The sequence below is a fragment of the Lottia gigantea genome, assembly GCF_000327385.1.
Source record: "Lottia gigantea unplaced genomic scaffold LOTGIsca_128, whole genome shotgun sequence".
In the NCBI taxonomy this organism is placed as follows: domain Eukaryota; kingdom Metazoa; phylum Mollusca; class Gastropoda; family Lottiidae; genus Lottia; species Lottia gigantea.
The window spans coordinates 18,542-44,032 of NW_008707390.1; the positions used below are offsets into that span (position 1 = coordinate 18,542).

General features: G+C 31.6%; 3 protein-coding genes across 3 annotated transcripts; 1 reads left to right on the top strand and 2 right to left on the bottom strand.

Annotated features, from left to right (window-relative positions):
• Window positions 1–9,018: 9,018 nt before the first annotated feature.
• LOTGIDRAFT_224896 (hypothetical protein) lies at window positions 9,019–13,174 on the bottom strand. The gene is made up of 12 exons (XM_009048730.1): window positions 13,025–13,174; window positions 12,657–12,791; window positions 12,375–12,433; window positions 11,967–12,227; window positions 11,618–11,725; window positions 11,397–11,459; window positions 11,168–11,275; window positions 10,881–10,959; window positions 10,425–10,548; window positions 10,032–10,147; window positions 9,593–9,759; window positions 9,019–9,192 (listed from the first exon to the last, which is right to left on the bottom strand). Exons 1-12 carry the CDS (start codon window positions 13,149–13,151, stop codon window positions 9,163–9,165), a joined length of 1,377 nt encoding a protein of 458 aa, XP_009046978.1. The 5' UTR covers window positions 13,152–13,174; the 3' UTR covers window positions 9,019–9,162.
• A 250-nt stretch (window positions 13,175–13,424) lies between these two features.
• On the top strand, window positions 13,425–16,835 carry LOTGIDRAFT_238010 (hypothetical protein; the record flags this gene model as incomplete). Its single annotated transcript, XM_009048731.1, has 5 exons — window positions 13,425–15,280; window positions 15,618–15,687; window positions 15,908–16,066; window positions 16,300–16,399; window positions 16,584–16,835. Exons 1-5 carry the CDS (start codon window positions 13,441–13,443, stop codon window positions 16,833–16,835), a joined length of 2,421 nt encoding a protein of 806 aa, XP_009046979.1. The 5' UTR covers window positions 13,425–13,440.
• Window positions 16,836–20,176: 3,341 nt separating this feature from the next.
• On the bottom strand, window positions 20,177–21,445 carry LOTGIDRAFT_85372 (hypothetical protein; the record flags this gene model as incomplete). The annotated part of the gene is made up of 4 exons (XM_009048732.1): window positions 20,177–20,256; window positions 20,425–20,514; window positions 20,904–21,085; window positions 21,273–21,445. Coding segments are annotated over 4 exons (525 nt in total), but the record flags the coding sequence as incomplete, so codon positions are not given.
• Window positions 21,446–25,491: the final 4,046 nt, after the last annotated feature.

Below are 25,491 nucleotides of genomic sequence, written 5' to 3' on the forward strand. Positions count from 1 at the left end.
TAACATTTTATTCAAGGACAAAAAAGAAGGAAATGAAGGTTCAACTTTAGATGAATTGAAGACATTAAGGCTAGTAAAGTAATTAAATTTTTTTAGTGTAAAGATTCTGGAACATTTCAACTTCTTGACTTAAATTCAATAAAGTGCTCCTTTCACTAATAAAGATTATTTAAAATCGAATATTTTAGTCATTTGTAAAGGGGGGGATTTTGGCTCATGCCTAATGTTTCAGATTGGTTAAGTACAACCACCATAACAGTATTGACTGAAATAGTAGCTGATAATGATTTTGTTAAAGATAAGTTGGTGAGCTGTTAGATTTTAATTAAATTTGTTTGCATTCAGAATACTGTAGCTTTTCCAATTATTTTGAATAGAATCATTAATGGATAGATAATAATACTTGTTTGGATTCATTAGGTAGAGACGATCTATCAAGGGTCATTTGGGCCAAAAGGGTTTTCCATTTAGACATTTCAGAGATTGAATGAGAAATGAATTGAATATGTTAACAGATATTTCAGAAAATTCATGTACCGTAACTGGTAAGAATTTTGGTGTTGTATGTGAAATATGGCCATAGTATTTGATCTAGCAAGCTTATTCATGTATTGATTTGTTTAAGAGTCTTTAATATATTACATTGCCCTGATGAAAATGAACTGACATTTCGCATGTATGGCACCCAAGATTGTTTAAACCAGTTTTAATATATTATTTCAAGTGATAACTTGGTTTTGTGTTTCAATTTTTTGGGGGAGGGTGGGGTATACCAAGTATGTTTCAGAAATCATTAGGATTTTGAAGTTTACTGTTAACAATGTTTTGTGAAGTTAGTAGACATTTTGTTAAACACCTATAGCTTTAAGTATTACATTTATTTACTTTACATAAAAAATTGTTAAACTTTTTACACATTGTTGCATTTTGTTAAAATTTCGAAATCTAATGTATTTAATTTGGATCTAACATGTTAAATCTTTACATGTACACTTAAGCATTTTCTGTGCTCCTTTATAAGCTTTATTCTTTAAAATTACAAACACCAATTGCATGCTTCTTTGTACATTATATTGCAACATGGGGGTGGGGATAACTCACATGCTTCTTAACTTTATCCTAAGCCAGGTACCTGTATATTATACTAATTCAAGTGAAAATAAAATGGTTTGTGGTGCGAGTGAAAAACCCTTAGATTTTATAGCTGATCTTGTTTATGATTTGAGGCACCCTATCTTTTAATGGTAACCTTTATCTATTCTTATTTATCAACATTTCCAAAAATGGATAAAATGAATATGTAAGCTTTTTATTTCTACACACTATGTAATTGTTAGCTTTAAATGAATCTGTAATTTAATCTTGGTTCAAAATGAGGTTTTGGGGCATGCTATTTTGTTTTAGTTAAATTCATACTAGCATCACAAAATTATTCTGAAGGGACATTTAAACACAGGACATCTAGAAATATTAAATTATACTCATTGACTTCTTAAATTGATCTTTATTTTGATTCTGAATTTGATTACTGTCTAAATACTAAATGTAAAATGAGTTGTATGAAATGTATATGGGGTGGGCTGTTGGTATCTCTATTTATTAGTTTTCTCAAGTCCTGAAGATTTATGGTTGGGACGTAATGCACATTTAGAATAACATACAATATATACTATGACTTCAACTGATTGACTGCTTCAAGTATTTCTATTGCTGTCATCTTAACTGTAAGTCAAAGATGTGTTTTTATTTAATATCACAATTTATATAATATCTAGTTAACCATTGATCAATTAATTTTGATAAAAATGCTTATAAATTAATTATTGACCAATTGATTTACTACATTGTTACAATTGTTTGCTCATGGGGGGTGGGATACTGTTTTTCTTTTCTTTTTGACAGATTTCTATTTGTACTTGATCAAAAAATGAAGATGTAGAGTTTTGAAACGGGGAAAGGTTCCAAGAATTAAGGTTGAGCTGTAAGTTGCTTCAAACCAAACCATTGATTCTTCTGGTTTTACTAGATACAGTGCTTTTTCTACCTACCTTGGATTCTGTTCCTATATCTAAAGCTATTTGTCTGATTTTAAGAATCCATCTCTCTGAATTGTCTTGTGCCATGGTTAGCAGTACCATATGTTTTTGCCAAGGACAGATGTTGAAGTTGTTATTGTTTGTGAGATGTCTCTAACCAAGTTTAGTTCACAGGGTTCTTCAATACCGTATGCTGAAATCAAGCCAAACTAAACTGAAATCAAGCCAAACTAAACGAATCTATCAATTCCTGATGAAGATGGCCTCTATTTAACCAGGGATTTCCAAAAACTTCTTATTTTAACCAAGCATTCCAGTTTTAATCTGTAAGTTTCTCTTCATCTTGAAAGTAATATTCTAATCAGAAACTTAGTAAAGTAATTCAAGAAAAACCTATCTAGGGGTGGGGAAGAATTAATAATTGTTTAGGTTACAGGTTCTTCAAGAAGACTGTTCCATTAAGAGCAAAGTTGACCAGTTATGAAGACTGATTTGACCATTTGTAAGTTACAACGACCAATTACCAACTTTGAATTCCAAACCAATTTTTCAACTTTCTCATTGGAAATTAGATACAAAAATGGTATGGTTGGAGATAATGTAAATCTGTCCACAGTACAGTGCTTCATAGTCATTCACGAAGATTGCCGAAGTTTTACTCTTTAAGTCAACAAATCAACTTTTATATTTCTGAATGGTTCATTCTTAAAGCCAATACTCAATGATTTAAATTTTTAAAGGGGGCGGGGGGAAATGTTAATCATTCTTTAGGAATTTAGGTTATAGGTAATAAAGAAGGAAATAAAAGATGGTCGATGTTATCTATTAACTTAAATCAGTCTTTTGACGTTCACCAAATTTGATTCCAACCCCTACCTATTTCCTACTACCAATTCAAGTATTGCTGAAATCACCTTAAAAGTACTGTAGACCGTGATGAGAATGATTTGACTTCCATTAAGAAGTTCCATGGTAAATTCGAAGAAAATGATAAAACTGAATTTCGCTTTGGCAGTTGGTGCTATGAAAATCTATGAAGTGAAGTCCTGTGACGAGTTCTGTTTCGATGAGGAGTAAGGTTTGAGACTTATATTGATGCCTTTTTTACACAACTAAAATTCTCTACTAAGTGTGATCAACATTTGAAATAACTTAAAATAGTAACAAGTAAATGGTAATCTGAAAATGTAATTTTTAAAGGGAATTGGATGGAAGGGGGCAACGAGTTTCCTAATTACTTTTAGTCAACAGGTTTCTTCAATCTAAATCATTAGACTTAAAAAGCTCTACTAGACCAATTAGACTATAATTCGTGGTGAAGTTTGAGGTGATAGGAATGTTTTTTTTGATGGCCAGTTTGGATGAAGTGAAGAGGCACTATCTAATAAAAGATGTCTGTGAAATGCTGTTAAGCCTTAGTGCCAGAATAACTAAAATCATTTTGTAATGAATTGGCTGGATGTTAAAGCATAAGCACGGTTTGACAGCGATTTTTGTTTGGTAAGAAACTATACATCTATACATCAAAATATTAAAAAGAAAAAAGTAATTAATAGTCTAAAGATGTAATTTTTAAAGGAAAGTGATGGGGAGGGGAAAAAAGTTTCTTAATTTCTTTTAGTCAACAGATTTTTTTGAAAGGAAATTGCAAGATCCATTTGAAAGCTCCAATACAAAAAAAAAAACAATGACGAAAATGAAACTGCAGGTTTCCATATTGAGAAGAGGTATTGTTTCTGAAAGTTTTTGAAATGCTGGTTAGCCTGATGCCAGAGTGACGAATCAACATCTTGTATTAAATTGACTGAATGTTCTAATCATGGTAAATTAAGTTTGGTAAAGTTTCTATATTTCTATAGAGTTAAATCAGTATTTAAAATATTTAAAAAAGAAAAAGTAAATGGTAATCCATAAGAATTAATATTTAAAGGGAACCTAATAGGAGGGGAAGTTTGTTTAATTACTTTTTAGTCAACAGGTTTCTTTGAAAGGAAATGCAAGACCCATCTACTAAACAAAAGCAACTGTAATCCTTGGTGATCTTTTTCAAATTTGAGATGAAAAAAATGTTTTGACGGCCAGTTTTAGTGTTGTGAAGAGGTACTATTTTTGACATATTCTGGAAATGCTCTGATGCCAAAAGAATCTATGTTATATGATGAATTGAATATTCTACTAGTAAAGCAACAAATACTGGACCACTGAATTTGGGTTGGTAAGAAACTATAGTTTCTACATTTCTATAAGTTTACAAAATATAATCAACATTTAAAATATTAAAAGAGTAAATGGTTAACAAAGAATATAATTTTTATATGGAATTGGGGAAATGGGAGGAGGAAAGTTTCTTAATTACTTTTAGTCAACAGGTTTCATCAATCGACTTTGAAAACTCTACTTAATGTAACTGTACCACTTGTTGATGCCGTTGGAGTTTGAAAATTTTCTGATAGAATTCTACATGTCAACCTTGAAGTATTGAAGCACATGGTAGAGAAATGGGGTCCTGTTTTGAAGCTCTGTGTTGCAGCTATCTTGGACATTAATGAAATTAAATGATCTAAGCTCAACTAATGTCAAGCAAGACTCAAATCACACATCTTTATTCACTTCTAATAGGGTCATGTGGGGGGGTATTTAATCATACACATGCATTTCACTCAGATTGCAGCTTGTGGTTCATGATTTTGAAATTTATCTACACATCCTCCCATGGTAAAGAAATTTATAAGTCTGACAGCCAAGTCTGAAGTGAAGATTACTTTTTCTAATGGTCTCTTGAAATGATGTTTGCCCTGATGCCAGGATAACTGAATAATCAAATTGCCTGATCGTAAGAAATGTCTGAGTCAACTGATACCCGACTGTGATCTTTTTCTTCGGTAAGGAACTGTAGTTTTATTTCGGTAGAACTAGTCTAGAAGTTTAAATAGCATGTTGATGCCTAGAGATGTTGAGAAATGGATTTAAAGGATGAAGAAAAAATTATAGATAATGATCAATTTAAATAATACATGAAGGAATTTGAATTCTTTTTCCTATGCTGTTAAAAAAAGGGGGGGATGGGTGATAAAATGTAATCAGTTATTTTGCAGACATCCAGAGAGATTGAAAGGAACGGAGGTGTGGGAATTGAAGTTTTTATCAATATCTTAAAATAACGAAGCTTATTTCATGCTGTTCAATAATGCAGTTTTTTTTTGGTAATATGCTTATTGTAACCTTAGATAAACCTTGTATCCATATATAAATTATATCTTTAATTTTAAGATTAACTTAATTTACAGAGACAATTTATAGGGTATTATCCCAATTTTTTAAAAATCTGAATTGGGAAGGGTGGGATTTTAACTAATTTGATTTTCTAGCTTGACTGTGGGTGATGTAAAGTTGTGGAATATGCTGTAGTGACTTCAATCTTTTGAGAGATGTGGATACTCTTGCCATGAGTTATGTAGAAGAGGAAGTTGGATGTTAGAACTAACAGATTATATAAGTAGTGGAAAATGATTAAAAATATCAGATAAGTTTGGAAAACTTCATTTGAATATTTTCTTTTGATGTTATTTGTCGTTTGTAGTATGCTTCTATGAGTAAAGTTTATAAAATGGAAAAAATTTGAATATAACATTGTTAAAAGTTTAAACAAAGCTATTGAGAAAAGACTGTATAATGGGCTATGGGAGGGAAATGGATTTAACTAGTTTTTTATTTGTAGCGAAATATTATCTTTACAATGAGCCATATTGTTAAATGGATGTAATAATGAAGTAAAATCAACAATTTCCACAGAGGACATCATTCAACAAATTTTCTGCTTGAGTTAATGAAATAGTTTTTAAATGAAATATTGAAGAAAGGGTAAAGCCATATTTTAATAATTAAGACAGAATACAAAATTTATATTGGCAAGTTATGCAAATTGCTTGAGTGGTAATAATTGCTATTTATTATAGGCAGAAATACAGCTAATAATGCATGCTTTTATGTACAATGTAATTAGACCTCAATATTTGAAACAAATGTATTTTAAGGGTGGGTGGAAAAAGACTAACCCAGTTTTAATTTTAGCATCTGAGAATGAAATTTGAGTTAATATTTAAAGATGAATCAGTGAAAAAGAACTGGAAAAATTGTGGAGAATGAATCTGTAAATCTTATCAAATATCTAAGTAATAAAATTAGTATTTTCAATTTTCATATACTGGAATAGAATAATAAATTAAGCAAAAATGATGTTGGAAGCATTAAAAGAATATGAAATATGAGTTACTAGTAATTTTTTGAAAAGCAATTTATGTAAAGTTGAGGATTACGGGGGGAATATTTTCTAATAAGGTTCTCTTTGTAGCTAATCTCACATCAAGAGTTGACGATATATTGGATAAAGAAAAGTTCGGAAAAAATGTTCCTGATCGGAGACATTAGTATTTATCATGATTATAAAATATGGGTTGAATGTATAAAGTAAGCCAGTTGTATCTTCCTAAAGTTTTTTTTAAAAATGATGATGGTATTGATACTATTCATGAAGAAACTGTTTTATTTGAATGCACTCATTTCATGCATATTTGGTTATTGATTTACATGTACATAAGGGGTAAATGCAAGGGGGGATGTAGTTTCTACTTTCAGTTGAAAATCGAAAAAAATTATCAATAGAATGGCTGTGGTGCCAGGTTCCCAAGTAATCATAAGTAAAAACGTTTTATCAAACTAGTCAAATCAAGTTAATTAACTTCAGTTGAGTAATTTATAATTGAATATTTAACAGTAAATTTTCACTTAATTTTATAAAAGTAAATCCAAATGAAAGAGGGCATGGGTGGGGATTATCTAACAAGTTCTATTTGTAGCTACACTCATATCAAGAGTTGGCGATGTATTGGATAAAGTTCACAGAAAGGTTCCTGATTGGAGATAAAAATATTTAATATGTTAATTTAATGTGGTGAATGTATAAAGTAAGCTAGTTGTATGTTCCTATTGTATAAATTTAATCATGGTATTGAAGTAACTACTATTACATCAAATGATCAAGGGGTAAATGTAAGGGGGGATATACTAACTAGTTTCTACTTTCAGTTAAAAATCAAATGTGGAAAAAATTATGACTAGAATATATTTCCCAGTTTCCAAGAATTCATAAGTAAAAAGGTTTTCAAATTATGTTTTGATTCTTGAATTAGTTTTTAATTAAATTTAGTTTGAAATTGTTAATTAAACAGTAAATTTTCATTTAAATTTTTAAAATCAAAGCCATGGGGCGAAGGTTTTGGGTGGGGATATACTAATGAAGTTCTATTTGTAGCTCTTGCACACGTGTATGATGGTGTTTTTGAAGAATTTATTTGAAGAGAATGAAATGTTGTGTATAAGTAATAGAAAAATGTGTAATATTTGAATGAACTTAAAAGCAGGCAAGTTTTGTCATATGATTGTAGAAACAGACTTAAAAAGTAAACAAAAATATATTTATATACAAACAATTAAACCACTTTTGATTATTGCTTTTAAGAATTGAAAAGTAAATTGTTGAAATGAGGGAAGATTAGGGGGGCATAACCAATCATCCAGTTTCAGTTGAATGGTAGTTGGAAGTTGCTGTATGAATGGTCTGTTCCGGTTTATTGAAGCTTTTGGTCTGTTTAGTATGGAGGGAAAGATTACAGTTAAAGATATGATATGCAAGCTAGTATAAATAGGTGTAATGAAAATTGGATTAATCATTGGGCTTTTTCAAAATTTGAAATTTGTCAGGGGATGAGAAAACATCTTTCAGCTGGACAAGAGCAGTGGATAAATCCTACCTCCCCCTCCATAAGAAAATAAATATAAAAATTGATATGATGAAATGGAGTAGGGTTGGGTAGCCGGCTCGCAGCAATTACTGACAATTTGGCTTTAAATATTCAAAATTAACTTAAATTTTTACTAATTACGATGTAGAAGTATAATATAATTAAAGTTTAGAAAGAATTATTTTGTTTTCCCTTTTATTTGCCCATTTACCCCATTGTATGCTTTGTTGGAAGTCCTTGAGAAATGATACATATTCCTTTATGCATTTTGATCAGACTAATCATGGCAATTTGCAAGCAAGTGCAGACCTATGGAACTATAGTAGCCTTTGGATAACTAACCAGGGTCCATATTCCTGAAAACTTGACAAGATCTAATCCAGAAATTTCTTGAAATATGATTTTATTTTATGAGACTAAATTTTAATGGTTAGTGATTAACCATCAGATTAGCCTTTAGTTGAGTTTTTGAGAATTTAGCCAAGGTTGATAACTGAAATATGACAGGAAGGATTGAGGATAGTTCAAATGCGTCTTTGCAAGTTCTTGACACAGCATTTCATTTTCTTATCTGCATGAATCAGTTGCATTCTACAAAGTGCGAGTTCACTCCTTAGTTTTGAATTTGTCCAATATACACCATTGCTCACTAGAAGCTTTTCTTAGCTATATGGCAAGAATTACTACCAAACATAAGGTTAGTGCCTTAAATACTATGCTATGGATCCGGTATCCTCTTAACTTTTTCCACATTCTTCTGATCAGTAAAGGTCCCGGAATTGAACCTTGAGGAAAATCCACAATATCACTATGATTTATAATACCAAACAAGTTTAATAATCGTCTCCGACAGTTTTAGCGTCTCCTGACTCCACACGTGATTATCGAAGAAAATATTGTTTTCCTTGTATGCCTGTACCAGTCCTTGAAACTCAAGACAAGACTCTTATCGGTGACAAAAGTCTCTGACCAAGACTGCTTGTTAGCCCACACCTTAACCATACATATTCACATTTAGGAGATACATTGATTCAAACAAGAGTACATCAAAGGATCTGTCTAGCTATGAAACTATCGACATATGGTCCCAGAGGCACAAAAAAACATGTCTTTTGCGAATATATTCATTGGTAAATTTCTGAATTGGAAGCTATTCTCAGGAAAGGAATAACACAAACTGATTAAATTTGATAAATTCTTTTGCTCCATAATATATACATTTATACAAAACCCTACTTAGGTTCTTAATACAACTATCACAAGAATTTCTTTCTTTCTCAACTATTCTAGTAATTAAATTCATACATTTGTTATGCACTGCTGTCTCAAGAAGAGGCTTGTTTTATGATCTGATTCTGAAACAAATGAATAAGTTACATTCAATATAAATCATTCTTTTAAATCCTGGAGAAGCAACTAATATACAAACTCTGCTTATGATAATGATAATGCTGATATTCAAAATAGTATGTTGGTTCCAGTGGTGTAGTTAGGGCAGGAGAGGACAGAAAAAGTGAAAAATTTATTTTACTTTCACTGACAAAATCAACCTAGAAAATTAGAAATACCATACAACCACTATGTGCAATGGTTAAAGTATATTTTTGGAAAGAAACAGAAAATAAGATTAGCTGATTTTGTAGCATCAATAGAGGCCTGAGGATGGCAACCATACTTTGAAACACAATAGACGCAGCAGGGTAACCATGTCCCAACTGTATGTGACTCACTGGAAATAATGAATTGAAATCTTACTTTGATGATATCTAAAGAATGAACTGTATGTAATCCTAAACTTCGTAATAATACTATGGGTGTTAAGGTTGTAGAATATAAACATTGTAAACCATCTATTGTAACCATAACAGGTATGATCTGTCTTTGTCTCTCTGTTTCATAATCCAACAAATGGGTAAGAGATCCTAAAATGACAATATTAAATATTAAAATGAAAAACCCAAAACAGAATGTAGACCACAAAGTTGAAATAAAATCTCAAAAAAGAGTTTTACAACATATTTGCAAGTGTATTTCTGTAATGATGGGACCTTGATTCCATGTTAGACCCTCTTGCAGGAGAATCTTGATGAAAAAAGCCAATAGAGCAGTAAGTCGCTATTTCACTAGAATGAATAAGACAAGAGTGAGTATAAATACTCTGCATATTTCCAGTGTATAAAAAAAATAGATTTACCTGGATCACCTCCATGCTTTGCACAATTTGTCAACAATTCATTTAAACAAGCAACATCACCAAACCCTAGGTTTACACCTTGGCCAGCAAGTGGATGTATTCGGTGGGCAGCATCACTGAAGATAAATCATGTTCACGAATCAAAGATTTTAAAAATCATGCATAATGATTTTGTGTTCGAATAAAGGGATTGCATTCTAAATGTGTATCGAGGACACTGATAGCATAAATTTGCACCATTCCAATTTTCAAACAGATGCTGTATTTTCACTAAAACTAAATGATATATGATGTCACTAATCACAAAGAGTCTTATGTGATAATTTAGCAAATAATGACATCATTAAACACATAGTTTCAGTGGAATTGCAGAAGTGAAGTAGCATTACTCACCCTATTAAAGCAACTCTAGACTTGACATAATTTGATGAATGTGTTAAAGACAGTGGAAAAGAAGCTCTACTTTTTTCTTGCACTCCTATGACTGTTGGTGGTAACTGTTTCGATAAAAGACTACCTAAAATAATTAAAAGAAACAATCTGAGTTATTTATAATATCAAGAGATTTACACCAAAAAGATTCATGACAGAGGTAAGCTGTATAAAAGCCTACATCAACATCATAAATATACAATATATAACAGTATTTTACAAATGATTAAGGTCAGGAGATTTGGACCATCTCACCTCTGCTATGGATATGGGTATTTTTGTCATACATCTATTCTTCCATTCTTAACTGTATGTTTGACATTTATTGATTTACATGCCAAAAAGAGGAACACCTACTTATGAGAAGTAGGTACAATAAAGATATTGTTGAATAGAATTATTATAAGTGGTGATTACCTGGTAAAATATTGTTTAAGGCGTCAGTAAAGGAGTTGAAAACTGACGACACCACAGGATTTTTATCTCTATCATGCCACTGAAAGAAAGTTACAAATCAGCCATTTAAAAATTTATACAAAACATCACTGTATGGTTCTAATTTATGCAGAAAATGTTTACAAAATATGCCTCCAATCACAACCAGACTTGCTCTATCAGTCTAAGCAAATAATTCTATTAAAAAGTCTTTGTCTTTGACAATAATACATGCAAATTATTCTTGAAGAGATAGAATAATTTCTTACCAAAGCATCATTGACAGCATCAACAAAACTATCTTCAGGTATCTGTTTTAAATTTCTAGCATTTTCTGCCGTTGTAGACCATACCATGGAACTTAGATTTGGACCTAACTGAAAAAAATAATCTTTCAAAAATGTGAAAGCACGTTTGTGAGCAAATAAAAGTTGAGAAGATAAACAAACTGAACAAATTCTTTGACATAATCAAATCAAATTAAAATCACATACATACCGGAAGTAATGCTATAGGTCCTGTCTTTAAAAATCTCTGCCAAGCTACTGTGTTATCAAATGTCTGAAGAACAAAAAAGTATTTAACAGCAATAGAAATACAAAAGAATTTTTGCTCATTTTCATTTTGAAAGTTGAGTCACTAAATTCAATAGAAATGTTACTACAATTTCATCTATGTTGCCAATATCTTTGAAATTCTAATGTATCAATATAGCTTACCTCGGCTAACTGTAATGTTGCCACAACAGCACATTGTTTATAATCAGTATGAATAGTATGAAAATTTGCCTTTTTTCGAATAGATGACTGAAATCCATCAGCTCCAATCTGCAGTAATTAAAAGGTAACTATTTAGCAAGTTGGAACATTGCTTAGGCTAAAATTGAGCTCTCTCTCTCTTAAAGATGCCCTTTCATTTGTGAAATAAACTTTATTTTACCACAAGACTTTTCAAGACATTTGATTTTATACATTAACGTTCATTGGAACCAAGGAACAAGGAGCACTTCTTCAAAATATGAGCATTTCATTTTCCAAATACTACAAAACTACTATTATAGAAACTCACTAATAAATTTGTCTGTAAAGTTTGACCATTTGATAATTCTAATGAAACTAATGATTCTTTATGATCATTCTCATCTTTTTCACCAGGAAATCTGTAATTTGTAGCTTTTGTGTTGAACTTTATATCTACATTGTCACCAGTTGCTTTTAATCGTTTCATAATAGCACCTAATATAACATCATTTTCCACTATATATGCTAAATTATCACATAAATCTTCATTATTGAAGGTTATTAAGGCATCAGAACATGACTCCCACACCTAAATGGAATAATAACTGATATTTACTTTTTTTTATAAGACATGCATAGTTTTGGCATTAGACTGGTATTTTCCAAAAATAAATGATCATATTTCTGTTTGTCGGAGTCAATTTTTATCTTAGCATAAGAACAGAGATGACTTTACCTGCATTCTTTTCACAGGCTGATACCTCATATTCTTTATCTCATCCCATGCTCCTAAACCTTGAACAAAATATCAACTATTGGAACATGTATAATTCATTTTTCTACTTATTTTGATAGTTATGCTCTTTTAAGACATCTTAAAATCCTCATATGTCACATATATAATCATCTTTAAAATTGAATTCCGATAAAATAATAATGGATTGTATTCCAATCTATCTAATTTTTAAAATTCTGACTTTAGCATATAGATTTGATTAAGTTATACTTTGAACCATACTTTCAAATAACTTGACAGTGGCTGGACTCAAAGAACAGGTTCTGTTACTGTATGCTTCTGGTAAAATAAATTCCCCTTTATCTGATGCAGCTTCAAGTAAAACAACCTTTTTATTTCGATACATCTCATTTTGGGCTGCAAAGATAGTTTAGTTTATAAAATTGTTAGATATCCATAGCAACAAGATATATTTTGTTTTTATTTCTGACAAACATTTTTAGTTTAATAGTCATTCGAATTCAATATTTTCTATGCATAAATTTGTAGAAGTTGTAATTTGTAAATTCAAGTTTTCAATTGGACGAAATAGGGAAAGAGTGAAATCTGACAGTTTAGAGTTGGCGAATTAAAGACACTTTATTATTAACCTAAAGCACAAGCCATTGAGGCACCGACCATCCCTCCACCTGATATAACAACATCTACTTTTTCCGAAAGTATCGCTGTTGACGAAAAATGTACTTTAAATACATGTTCAATGGACTTTATTGACATATATTGAAATAATTTATTTTTAACTTTAGAAATGTTTCCAAAGACGGCCATTTTGGAAATTTTATTGAGAGTTGTCTCCCCATATTTTTCAGAGAAAAGTTTGACCTTAATCCTGATTGATTATTTATATTACCATAAATAAACAACGCAAAAGTTTTGGATTTTTTTTTCACAGTTTCTGGATATGTGATATTGCAAAGGCGTGCATGCTATTTTGATTTTTTATGCTCTAGAATATCATATTAATTAGGCCTATTTGATCTCCGCAGAAAAAAATAGTTTACAAAACATGGCAACAATGGCAACGGGGCACGCTCTATCAGTTTTAGCAAATAATTCTCTAAGAAATCCGGTAGATTCGAGAACAGGAAAGATAGCTACTTTGTCTTCACCCCAAAAGCCACACAACAGCGGCATTTACAGTCGAAGCGAGAACGGTTTACACGTTAAAATCAGTGCAAATGGGATTGGGGAATACACGTCTGAGCCCGTTTTTTCACAGACGAATGGAGATGCGACCCATTTAAGTCCACAACTCCAGAACTTAACGGACGAAGAATTTTATGACAGACTTTCCAAGATGAAGGAGAACCAAAAGATGACTTTAGAAAAGTGTGAGAGGCTTTACATGGAGAAGCGAGCTCTTGAAGAAAAATATGCAGCCAGTCCTCATAACAGAATATTTGACAATGAAGATGTTGACATCGATACTGGGACTATGTTTGTCAATGGAAGATTTAGAGGACATGATTGTGATAATCGTCTTGAATACAGTAGCGACTACACCTATAGCCCAATAAAAACGTATGATAATGTTTGTGACGTAAGAGACTTGACATCGAAACCACCTGTTGCTCCAAGCCCACTAAACAGACCTCCATCACGTCAGGGTCAAAGACCAGGACATTCTTCTGGCCACTCTTTGACCAAAGGTATATCACACACCCAAGCTGACAATAGATCACCACCAATACAGTGGAGAGCTGTCAGATCTAGAAGTCTTAATGGTGATGGTGGTAAAAATATGTCTGATTTTGAAAATGAACTTAGTGACGAAGAAATCAGTGGATATATGAAGGCTCCTGCTGGATATATGAGTGATGACAACTATTTGAGTGATGATGTAATTCTGAGAAGAGAAGAGGTGATGACTCCAAGCAAACTTGAATTACAAAGAATTGAAAGTATGTGGGATGACTTTTCCATCAATGACTACGCACCACGTCAAAGACCCTCATCAGCTCCAGCTACAAGAAGATCTGAGAAAAGCAAGAAGGCTTCAGAATGGAGACATAGGCTGACAATACCTGAACCATTTAATATGACATTACGAGAAGAAGGCAAAGAAAAAAGAAAAACTATCACTCAGATTGAAGTTGAAGCTGAACGAAGAAGAAAAGAACAAGAAGAGGAATTGGAATGTCAGAAAAAATTTCAAGCTAAACCTGTTCCTGCTCATGTTTATTTACCTCTGTATGATGAAATCAATGAGCAAGCTGAAGCCAAGAGAAGGTATGTACGCCAGTATTGTCAAGAAATGCTGAAATCCCAAGAAAAACCTTTTAAGTTTATGAAAAGAGAGGAATATAAAGGAAATCAACGAAGAAATTCTGAACCTGCAGCCATGGCATTAGCTAAAGAGAAACGCAAGGATAGGAAATTTAAAGCCAACCCTGTTCCAGCCTTCATTTATGATGATAGTATAACCAGGAAACAAATGGAAGATGAAGAGTACAGAAAATTGAGAATTAGTATGAGATCAGAAGAACTTTTGAAAGAAGCAGCATTGCCACCTGGCATGGAAGCTAGGGAAAAAATGAAACAACAGAGAATTGAAGAGATAAAAAGACAGTCAAGAGCACGTAAACATTTTAGGCCAAAAAAGCAGAAAAAGATTCCAGATTATGACAGACTATACAGAAAATTTCAAAGTGAATTAAATCGTAGAAAAACTGAATTAGAACCAACAGTAGTTGAGCCATTCAGATTACACACTGATAGAACGTATGGTGATACACAGAAAGTTTTATTAGACATGGCAAGAGATGAAGAAGTCTTAATGGAAAATAGGTGGCCTTATCAAACCCCACGTGCTAGAACACCAACTAGAGCTATTCCTCGATCCAGAGGTAAATGCTGTTTTTTGTCGTAAATTACAGATTTGATAATGTTCCAGTTGGAAATAGCATATAACCATCTAGCATGCAGATTGTGACAGAATAGCATTTACAGCAATGAGACACAATAGTTCTCAAATATAGTAATATTTTTGTATATAAAAGGTTTAAAGTATGAAAAGTGTTAGGTCAATGTATCCATGTTACTTTATTTGAAAGAAGATATCTGTATTGCACTGTGTAAAATAAATAAGATGAATTCCTTTTTCAAAATTTTAAGTTTTTATTTCCAGTCAAATTATTTTCAACCTTTACATGTAGTTTACCACATGATTGATTTATTTTTCAGTTGGTGATCCAAGAGATTCATTTCCTGCACAAATGACCAGAACTGCTGAGACAAGAAATTCCGTAGTAAGGTAAATAATGCCATTATCATATTACATATTTTGTAGATAACATTGAATGTTTTTTTGCACTGTTGAATGTAGATTTATAATTTTCGCATTGTATTCCATCCCATTTCATTTCACTGTGTATCTGCATCTGTTATTTTTATACACCATCAGTTGGTTTTATGTCTATATTTGTACATAATATGAGTTCTTTAAGTTCACATTGGATCTCTTTATCTCTTAGGCAAAGCATTGCTAAACAAATAGAAAACAGTAAGAAAGAAAGCGAAGCTGAAAGACATCGTAGAGTCAGAGAAATGAAACTTAGGAAATCTATTCAAGAAAAAGCTGGTAGTAAAAATTATGGTCAACAGAAGGTTAAAGATAGACTAAGGCAGTTTAAGTAAGTCAAAAGTTAAATTCAAAATACATGATCACCACTTCTTGGCTCTAACACTACCTATGTTTGGTAGGAAATAGGATGGTCTTCTGATAGTTCATTATGTGCCACAGGTTCGAATCCAAGGTAGACATATTCTGATATCACAGTTATCTGGAGAATGGTTCCAGTGTTGCTTTTCATCCCAATTCCATCTATTTCTGTAGCAACTTGAATTAAGCATATTTGTATTATAGAGAAGATGAAAGATTACGTGAAGAACAATATCAGTCTGAAATGGAAGCCATGAAAGACCGAGTCAACCAACAACCTTTATTGTTTGAACGACAGAAACAGGTATATATAGTGATATATCTTTTTATTTGATATGATTTAAACAAGATGTCTGGTCTGTTTGATAACAAAAAATGTCGCTAAAAGATTATTTTGGTTAGGCTGTTCTGGTAAATCTGAGGTTTATTGCCCTCCAATTGGAAACGGGTTTTCTTAATTTATTTTTTCATTTTATATGAACTTTTAGAACAGTGCCAAGAGCAAGGCTGAGAAGAAATTTGCTACAACATTGAAAAATGTAGGGTTAGATGAAGACTTTATAAATTCAAGAAGTTCTGGTCCAAATAGTGTAAGAAGTGGTCGTAGTGGTAAACACTACAGTGATGATCATAATGATGATGATGAAGATAATGAAGATGATAATGATCAAAATAATACGTACACTCGTTCTAGATCTTCAGAAAGGTATTCAGACAGTTTTGAAGAGGTTGAAGATTAGATAATATGATAAATGCAAAGAAACAAGGGGATTCATACAGTCCTCATAAGGATTATGCTCTCTGGTCTACCCATTGTCCAGTTATACTGATGACACTTTGATCGTTTGTGTAAAGAAATAGTCATTCAAGAATCCAAACTGATCTTTATAAGTCTTGAAAGCTTAATTCATATCATCTCAGATTTCTCGCATTGATTTATTGATTTTATCCAGGAAAGATATTTGTATAAAATCACTTGTAATTATAACTACCACAATTTTTATAATCAAAATATTCAACCAAAGTAGTTTTATTTTCAATAAGTATATTGCACAATGTAGTAGTGTGGTAGGATGTTGACTATTTTTTATATAGTTACATGTATTTTATTCCGTTTCATATTATACTATGTATGGCCAGTCAGATCAAATGTTATATATTTTTTAATTCTATACAAGGATTGGTTAAGTCATAATAAGCTAAAAATAAACTGAATGCTTAGTTTGAGTGGAACAAATGGTAGAAAAAACCCTGCTCTTACAGTTGATTTAGTGTATCATGTGTTACATCCTTATATCAATGACTTCATTGCCTTCCTCCTTTTTTTCAATACCAATTTTCAGAATAGATATTATGTATGTTATTTTTTACAAATGCAAACATGCTGATTTCAGTTAATCAATATGATCAATTGTTTTTCGTGTGACGGAGACCTTACTCAATATACTTGATAATTTCACCTTTCTTAATCATATAATGTATGTATTAGTGATGTATTTACTGTATTTATCCTCTAAGATAACATTCCATTTGTATATATCTTCTCTTCCGTCCATTATTTCCTTAGTATTTACCAAACTCTAGGGCACCAAATACTGAAGTCTTGTTTCAATATATTGTCTGTGATAGATTGTTATTTTATTTATTTTTAATTGTTATATGTTCTGTTTTAAAACTATAGACCTAAATGGTGACAAGAGAAATTCAAAAATACTTCAGATGCATCTTGCACATTTTTGAGAATTCTGAATGTTATTCAGAATTAAAGTCTAATGAGTTGTGAAATTCAGTTTATAATCATTGCCATGTTGTCCTAGTTTTTTTGGAGAAACTTCTACAGGCATGGTATTGGTTGGTCATCATTTTAGGTCTATGTATTTTAGATTTGGTAAATTGTACATTTTTTGTCTTGTTTATAGTCATTATTTATCTATCATATTGTAGAAATAAATCTCTTACTATATTTAATCTTACTCCATTAATTATAAGCAAGTTTTAACAGCCTCAACACACAATGAGCTATCACGTCACAAATAACTAGCTAGTTTGTTCACAGATGATAACAAATTGGCCACTTTTAAGAACCACAGTTAAAGGAACCGTTTTCCATCTGTTTGACAAATCATATCTTAGTCTCAAAAATGGCCTTTAAATATAATGTAATTTTTATGTCTTTTGGCAATGATCTTAATATTTTTATATTATTCAGTGGGTTAAATGCAAACATGAATGATATTTTAACTCTTGAAATTTCATTCAATACACAAAACTACATAAAAACAATATTGCAGGTTTATTGTACAATTTATTTTGTTACAATGATAAATATAGAAGAAAAATTATATCACAATTTCAATTTCATCAACAACAATATTTACAATAAAAGTAATCATATGTTTTCACATGGTTTATCTACATAATCAATAATAACATGCATGCATATATATAATAACTTAAACTTAAATTTATACCAATTTGCTTATTGATATAGAAACAATTTTTCAGCAGTCGCGCAACTGTGGGCATTTGTTTCAGTGAAGGCATCAAGTGTCTTCAGATATGTCCTTAATATTATTAGACTAAGTGCCTCTCTTTTGGAGAATTCACATTCCAACCACATCATACTGATTATTTTTGCCATTTACTATTAATACAAAACAAATTTATAAAGACTAGATAACAGTCTAATTAAAATCAGACCAAACTTTCTTTCAGTTTTTTCTTTAATTTTTATCTTTAAAATAGCCCCTTTAGTTAGGTTTTAAAGACCCAGAACTTGTACCTTTGACACTATATTTACGGGGAAGGATCAAACACAGATAATTTGTCATACATACAGTAGTCTAGTTATAAAATTATTTTTCAGCAAACTTCTATGGAACATTACAACTTTAGCAGTAGATAAAACTACGGAAACACTTTGGACAGTTTGCTTATTGAAAGCAAGCCTGGATAAAGACTAAAATACACTTTTAATATTCATATCACTCCTCTCCAATTTCTAGATTCTATCATAGTGTCAGCCTCTTCATCACATTCCATCATAGGATCCATAGCCATTTCTTTACCAGTTTCAGTCGAGCCTGACAGTGTATCTTGACTAGTCATTACATTAACTGATTGTGACGTTATGATACTTTCCCCAACAGTTAACTCCCCTGATTGTTCTAAACACAGACTAGTATTAGAGACATGAATCTCTTCGTGGTCTAAATGAGAGTGTAATAAATCATTATCATACACAACCTCTTCATGGATAGCTTCAGTGACTGGGTAGGATGCTGATAAACTAACAACTTCCTGTGGCTGAGTTAATACAACTACGCTGGATGTTTTATCGTGTAATTGTTGAGTATTAATATCACCTCCACTTAATACCTCTACAATACAAAACATAATGTTACCTTTCATCCCTTCATACCTGTAATATCTGTGACATTGAAATTACAAATCAATAAAGTTATAGAAAGCATGATTCAGTTCAAGATCACTGTAATCCTAAATCAGTTCAAGTTGATGGTGAGATTTACTGGCACCGTATTTGTTCCTGAATTTATAGGCCTTATTAGACCAAAATTGTTTAAAACAAAAATGAAATATTTTACCTTCAGCTCCTAAGACATGATGCGGAACATCATTTTGATTTTGTTCTGTTGATTCAGGATGATGTGTTGTTATGGTTACTACATGCTCTGTTAACCCTAGAAAACAGTAAGCATACTTTTGGTCTCTTTTGTACACATACAATATAGCAATATCAGAGATAAACAGCTTAGTGCTGAACTATATTCAATTCTCACTGACTGAAGATTTAAAAAATATATAATCCATATCCAGATAAAAGATGTAATTTCCCAATGTTGTGCTGACTCTGTAGCCAGGCCAGTGAATATCATTCTCATCTCACACAAACACCTATTATTAAGCTGTTAAAAGGTTTTACAGTTTACATACCTGGAAATTGGGCAACATCCTCAGTGGATTGCTGTAAAACTAAAACTTCTGGTGAATCTGATTCACTGGCTGAAGGAATGGTTTTGATCTCAACTATTTTCACGAGATTAGACTGGGGAGGAGCATGATGAGATTTCATATGTACTGTCCTTGTACCAGTTTGACTGAATGATTTACCACACACATCACATTTATAAGGTTTCTTTCCTGAAATACACAAATTAATTATGAGTTTCCCTGCTTGTCTTCTGTAATTTTTGTCTTGCAGCTTGAAAAATCAAATCTATGTCCCACACTGCAAATGGAGTATGTTGTCAAACGAAGAAAAAAATAACAGACTTTATAAAGACAAAATTTATCATATAATCTCAATACCTGAATGCACTAGTTTATGTTTCTTTAGACTGGAACATTCAGTAAATCGTTTAGTACAGCCTTCAAAATCACACGCAAATGGCCTTTCTCCTGAAAAGAAGATTAATTAAAAATTAAAATGGTTGTATTTTCCTGCTGAGGTTTGACTAACCTAGCCTCAGCCTTTTTTTTGGCAGACAAAATGGTCGTAGAAAGAGGTTAGATGTCTTCTATTTTGAGTCGAACCTAAACCTTCACATAAGCATAGCTTATCACTCTCTGACTGGCATACATTTTACTGAAATTATGAGCATGCCCTGCCTTTTTAGCAACTCTTAGTGACGTTATTCACATAAGTGTAGTTTATCACTCTCAGACTGGCATCATATGTACAGAAATTATGAATTAGCCCTGCCTTTCAAGAAATTGTTGTCACGGTAAATAATTATAATAAGTGGGGCTTATATACATTCATATCAAGATATCAAAATAAAACAAACCTGTATGTATTCTAATATGATTTCGTAAATTACCAGCAGTAGTGAATGATTTATTACACCCTGATTCTGTACATTTATATGGTCTCTCACCAGTATGTATAAGGGAATGTGTGCGAAGTCTTTGGCTTGTAAGGAACTTTTTACCACAGCCCTCAAAACTACAGAAATGCTGACGATTATTCCTGAAAAAAAAAAAGAGAAACAAAATATCAGACAGATAATCTTACATCTTTTCAAAAATAGTTTAAGCAAAAATCTAATAGCATGTATCCATTTCTCTTTACTTGCTATAAGTTTGAATGTGGCTGATGCAAAAACAAAAAAGAAGTTTTTTTTTCAAATATGACATGTGTGAATTTGGATACTTACGTGTGAGTAAGTTTGTGATAACTAAGATGGGCCGGCCATAGAAATTTTCTACCACATCCATCAAAATCACAACTTAAAGATTTACTGGCAGTATGAGACGCTGTATGAAGATTGAGGTAATTTGATGATGAAAAAACTTTTCCACATCCTTTGGCTTTACAATGATACACTTTATTTTCTGCAAAAGATTAAAAATTACAATGAGATTATGTCATAAGTGTATTTTAAGAGTAAAGTTTGGTGGCCACAATCATTTTCTGTTCGGATGCCAAATCATATGAAATGAATATTTCCAATAAAATCCATTAAAAAATATTTTGAGTAAAAATTCATTCAGCTCTAAACAATGACTGCTTAAATTATGTGTAAGATCAAGGTAATGTGATGGCACATACATACTGAAGAGTTCGTATAGAAGGAATAAAATTTCATAGAAACATCGTCACAACATGTACGTAGATGTCTAATGTCAAGATGCTTATACTAGTTGCTTCTATAGGAGAGTATCTTCTATAAAACCTATAACCAGTAATCAAATAGTCCAATTAACAATACTTACTCTTCCTCCATGTGTTTTTTTTCACCTCCAGAGAATCTTGACTTAACTGTTGCGCTAACATTTCTTGTGTTTGAGCAATCAGGTTAGCATGGGCAATGGCTTCTAGATCAACTTTGAAATATGTTGGATTAACATTATCTAATAGAACATTGGCTTCCATGGTACCTTTATCTGTATTTGACAGGAATAACATGGGTGTAATAGTATTACGTTCTAGATGTTTACTGATAGCAGTCTTCATGTCTATTTCATTTGAAATAAAAACTAAATTTGGGCCCGAGGCAGTGACAGGATTCTCCATGTTCGCTTCTGATGTTGGCAAATTTGTAAATGTCTCTGATGATTCCATCCAACTGATATCTCTCATCTCCCACGGTTAGTACAATCAGTTGATATAACAGGCACCATAAAATGGTACACCATTCATTTCTTGATTCGTCTTCTTTTCACATTCATGCTCATTCTTCTATCATAGATTTTTTTCTGAAATTAAAACGAAGTAAATTACTTCTTTGAATAACCAAGATGCTATGGAATCAATCTAAACAGGCCCACCTACCACAAACTATAGATGCTATGTAGACAGTGTCTATCTGAACTAAGCATTCATCTGGTTTTATATTATTATAATCGTTTGAGTATTTTCATTAGTTGTGACCTCTCTGAAAGGCAAATCTACTTGCATCATCTACTTAGAGCCAATTCTCACAATATATTCTTGGTTTTCAATTGAAAAAAAAAACTAACACTGTAAATATAGCAAATAAAAGAGGACAATTTTCTAGAAATTTGAATACCTTAATCTTTCAATAAGAAAAATATTGTATTCTTATATATAAGCAGCATATATAATCAAAGAAAATATTAGAGGGACAGATGTGCTATATGACTAGTCAAAAAAATTGTGCACCTGTCCTTTTAATAAAATAAATTTTATGTTCATATTGATTCAAGCAGATATAAATATTGGGTATTTACAATTTACAAAATTGAGTGAATTTATGATGATATGATTGCAGACAGTTCTACTTTAAGGACTCTAAGCTGAAAAATAAATTTTGCATCTAAAGCATGTCGGATATCTTTCAGCCATTTTTTACCATGGACATGAGGACTTAAATGACCACAAAAATATCAGGATGTCCAAATTTTTTCTTACGCTTTAATTTTCATCAAAATTGCTGTATTATGTTATTTCTCTGTGAAATTCCCCTCAATTATGTTAGTAGCTGCATAATAATATAAGACGATTTTCATCAAAAATTTAATTCAGACACACATACAGACGAAATTTTTACATGATAAAAACATGATATTTTATTTTCATGTGACCCAAAATATGACAAATAACAGATCAAATGTAAAATTTTATATTGACCTTGAATTCTATATCGTTGGCAACGCAATATATTATATTCAAAATGCATCACAGTCATGACATCTACACTTGTATTAACTGTTTACTATATAATTCATTTCGTAGATATTTTTTTTAATTCATTGTAGGCTACCATGACTTTCCTACACTGGTATTATCTTTGCACTCTTTAAATTTACTTCAACTATATACTTAACACAATTTTACAAATTCAATATCTGCATTAACTCTTTTACAATAGTGATATCAATGGGCCTTGCCACATGCATATTCAATATCTCAGGCCGCAAATTTTTCCATGACAATTTTTTATCTAAATTTGACATTCTACTACCTTTTTTTTTCGGTGAATGATTGTGAAAAATAATCCTGTGACCATATGATATTGAAAATATAAAAATTGCAAATTCATAACCTATTACTCATATCTCTATCAGAATATAAATGGAGCGGCCTATTTATTACTATATAACCTAAATATTAAAGGTCTATTAGTTAAGTCTGTTTATTCTAGATCACTATAATCTGGCCACAGCCAGTCTGCAGACCATTCTATCTCTATAATTACTATAGAAAGAAAAGTCAAGGTCTCCAAGGCTAATTTTATGCTAGAAAATTTCCATACATTCATTCCATGCGGTTTATTTATAGAAAACAATTCCTGAGAATTTTCAATGAGACAATCAGTCTGGTAATGACATTAGTTATGTTTTGATTCCATTTCAATGCAATTGCGAGTTCAGTCTTAACGCCATGAATTCATGTGCTTTGGGGTAAATGAAAATAATATCTTTGACATATGACCCAATAACAGTAAATTTCCACACAAATTATGTCAAGTGATTTTTGTGTCAAAAGCTAAATGAAAAGTTATAAGAATTTGGCACTAGGTGGCAAAATGCTTATTCATGCCATGGTCAAACAATATGTTATGATGAACGGTACTTGTTTATGTCAGTTACAGCCAGTCAACTAGTTCTTCGTACCAAAATACCAACTCTTGATTAACATTTTGTTTTTGTTTGCCCCTCTCTAAGTGGTCATTTTCAGAACATGGCTGTGATTGGTTGTTTTATAAAAATTTTCCTATACCTAAAAATTGTTTCTTGACATATATAACAATTGTCCAACATCCAAATTGAATGGAAAGAGTATAAAAAAATATTTAATGTCGAATGAAAATTTCAGATCATTCAACATGTTCACTAAAATTGCCAAAATATACAAAAACCAAAATTTATTATGGAAAACAACTAACCAATCAGAGCTTCCCTTTCTTTTAATTGAGACAATTACGGAATTTGCCGAGGGTGGACAGAAATTGAGATTTCAGTAAATATTTAAGGTTTTTAGTCATAAAGTATCATAACAGATACCAAATCAATGATAATGCGGGGAATCTCTGCATAAAATATACTTAAGCTTCACAGATAAGTCGATTTTTGCATATTTTGGTGGCTTTACGGAAATTACCGAATTTCTTCGGATATGGCGATCATGTACCAGTTTCAACCGGTTTGTATGTTTGGGAGTTTTCATCACAAATCGGACAAGAAATCGAACTGGAAGGACAACAGGTAGTACTGGTCTATGAACTCCTTTTTGCAAGAAATTGAAACCTAATTTATTTATGAGAAGACAATAAAATGCTTATTTGATGATATTTACCATGTTTTCATGGGCGCCGCCATGTTGAAATCATGTAAACAACGGAAGTAAATTTTCAAAGTCGTGGGCAACATTTCATTCATGAGGTCATGTGATCAACCACGATTTGCTTGGCGCGAGTGAATAGTTTACACTTCCAGTGTGTATGTTTAAAACGACAAGTAAACTTGAATTTTAACCTGTCACGTTATTTAAAATATTCAATTTTAAATCAATTAAATTACTTTTTCTTCACCGATCCAGGCTGTTTCTCATTTTCAACTTTCACTTTGATTTTAAAAAAAAACGAACTGGCTAAAAAGATTAATATGAAGAACAAGAAAAGAGAGAGTGTTTGTTTTCAAATTGGGTTTATGATAAAACATTCTGAATCAAGCTTTGCTGATTAATGTCTATTCTTTGTTCCCTAACTCTTAGTTCTGTATGATTATATCTTTTATACTGAGAAGCCGGCTCATTTAGGCTAGTCATTACTATTTTAGACATGTCATGTGTTGAGATGAAAATAAAAGAAGACTTTTGATAGATTAGAATGCTAGCTGAAAATATCATAGCAATAATTGAGGAAATATATTAAATTTAGACTTGATCTTACTCATCACAACATCTTCTAC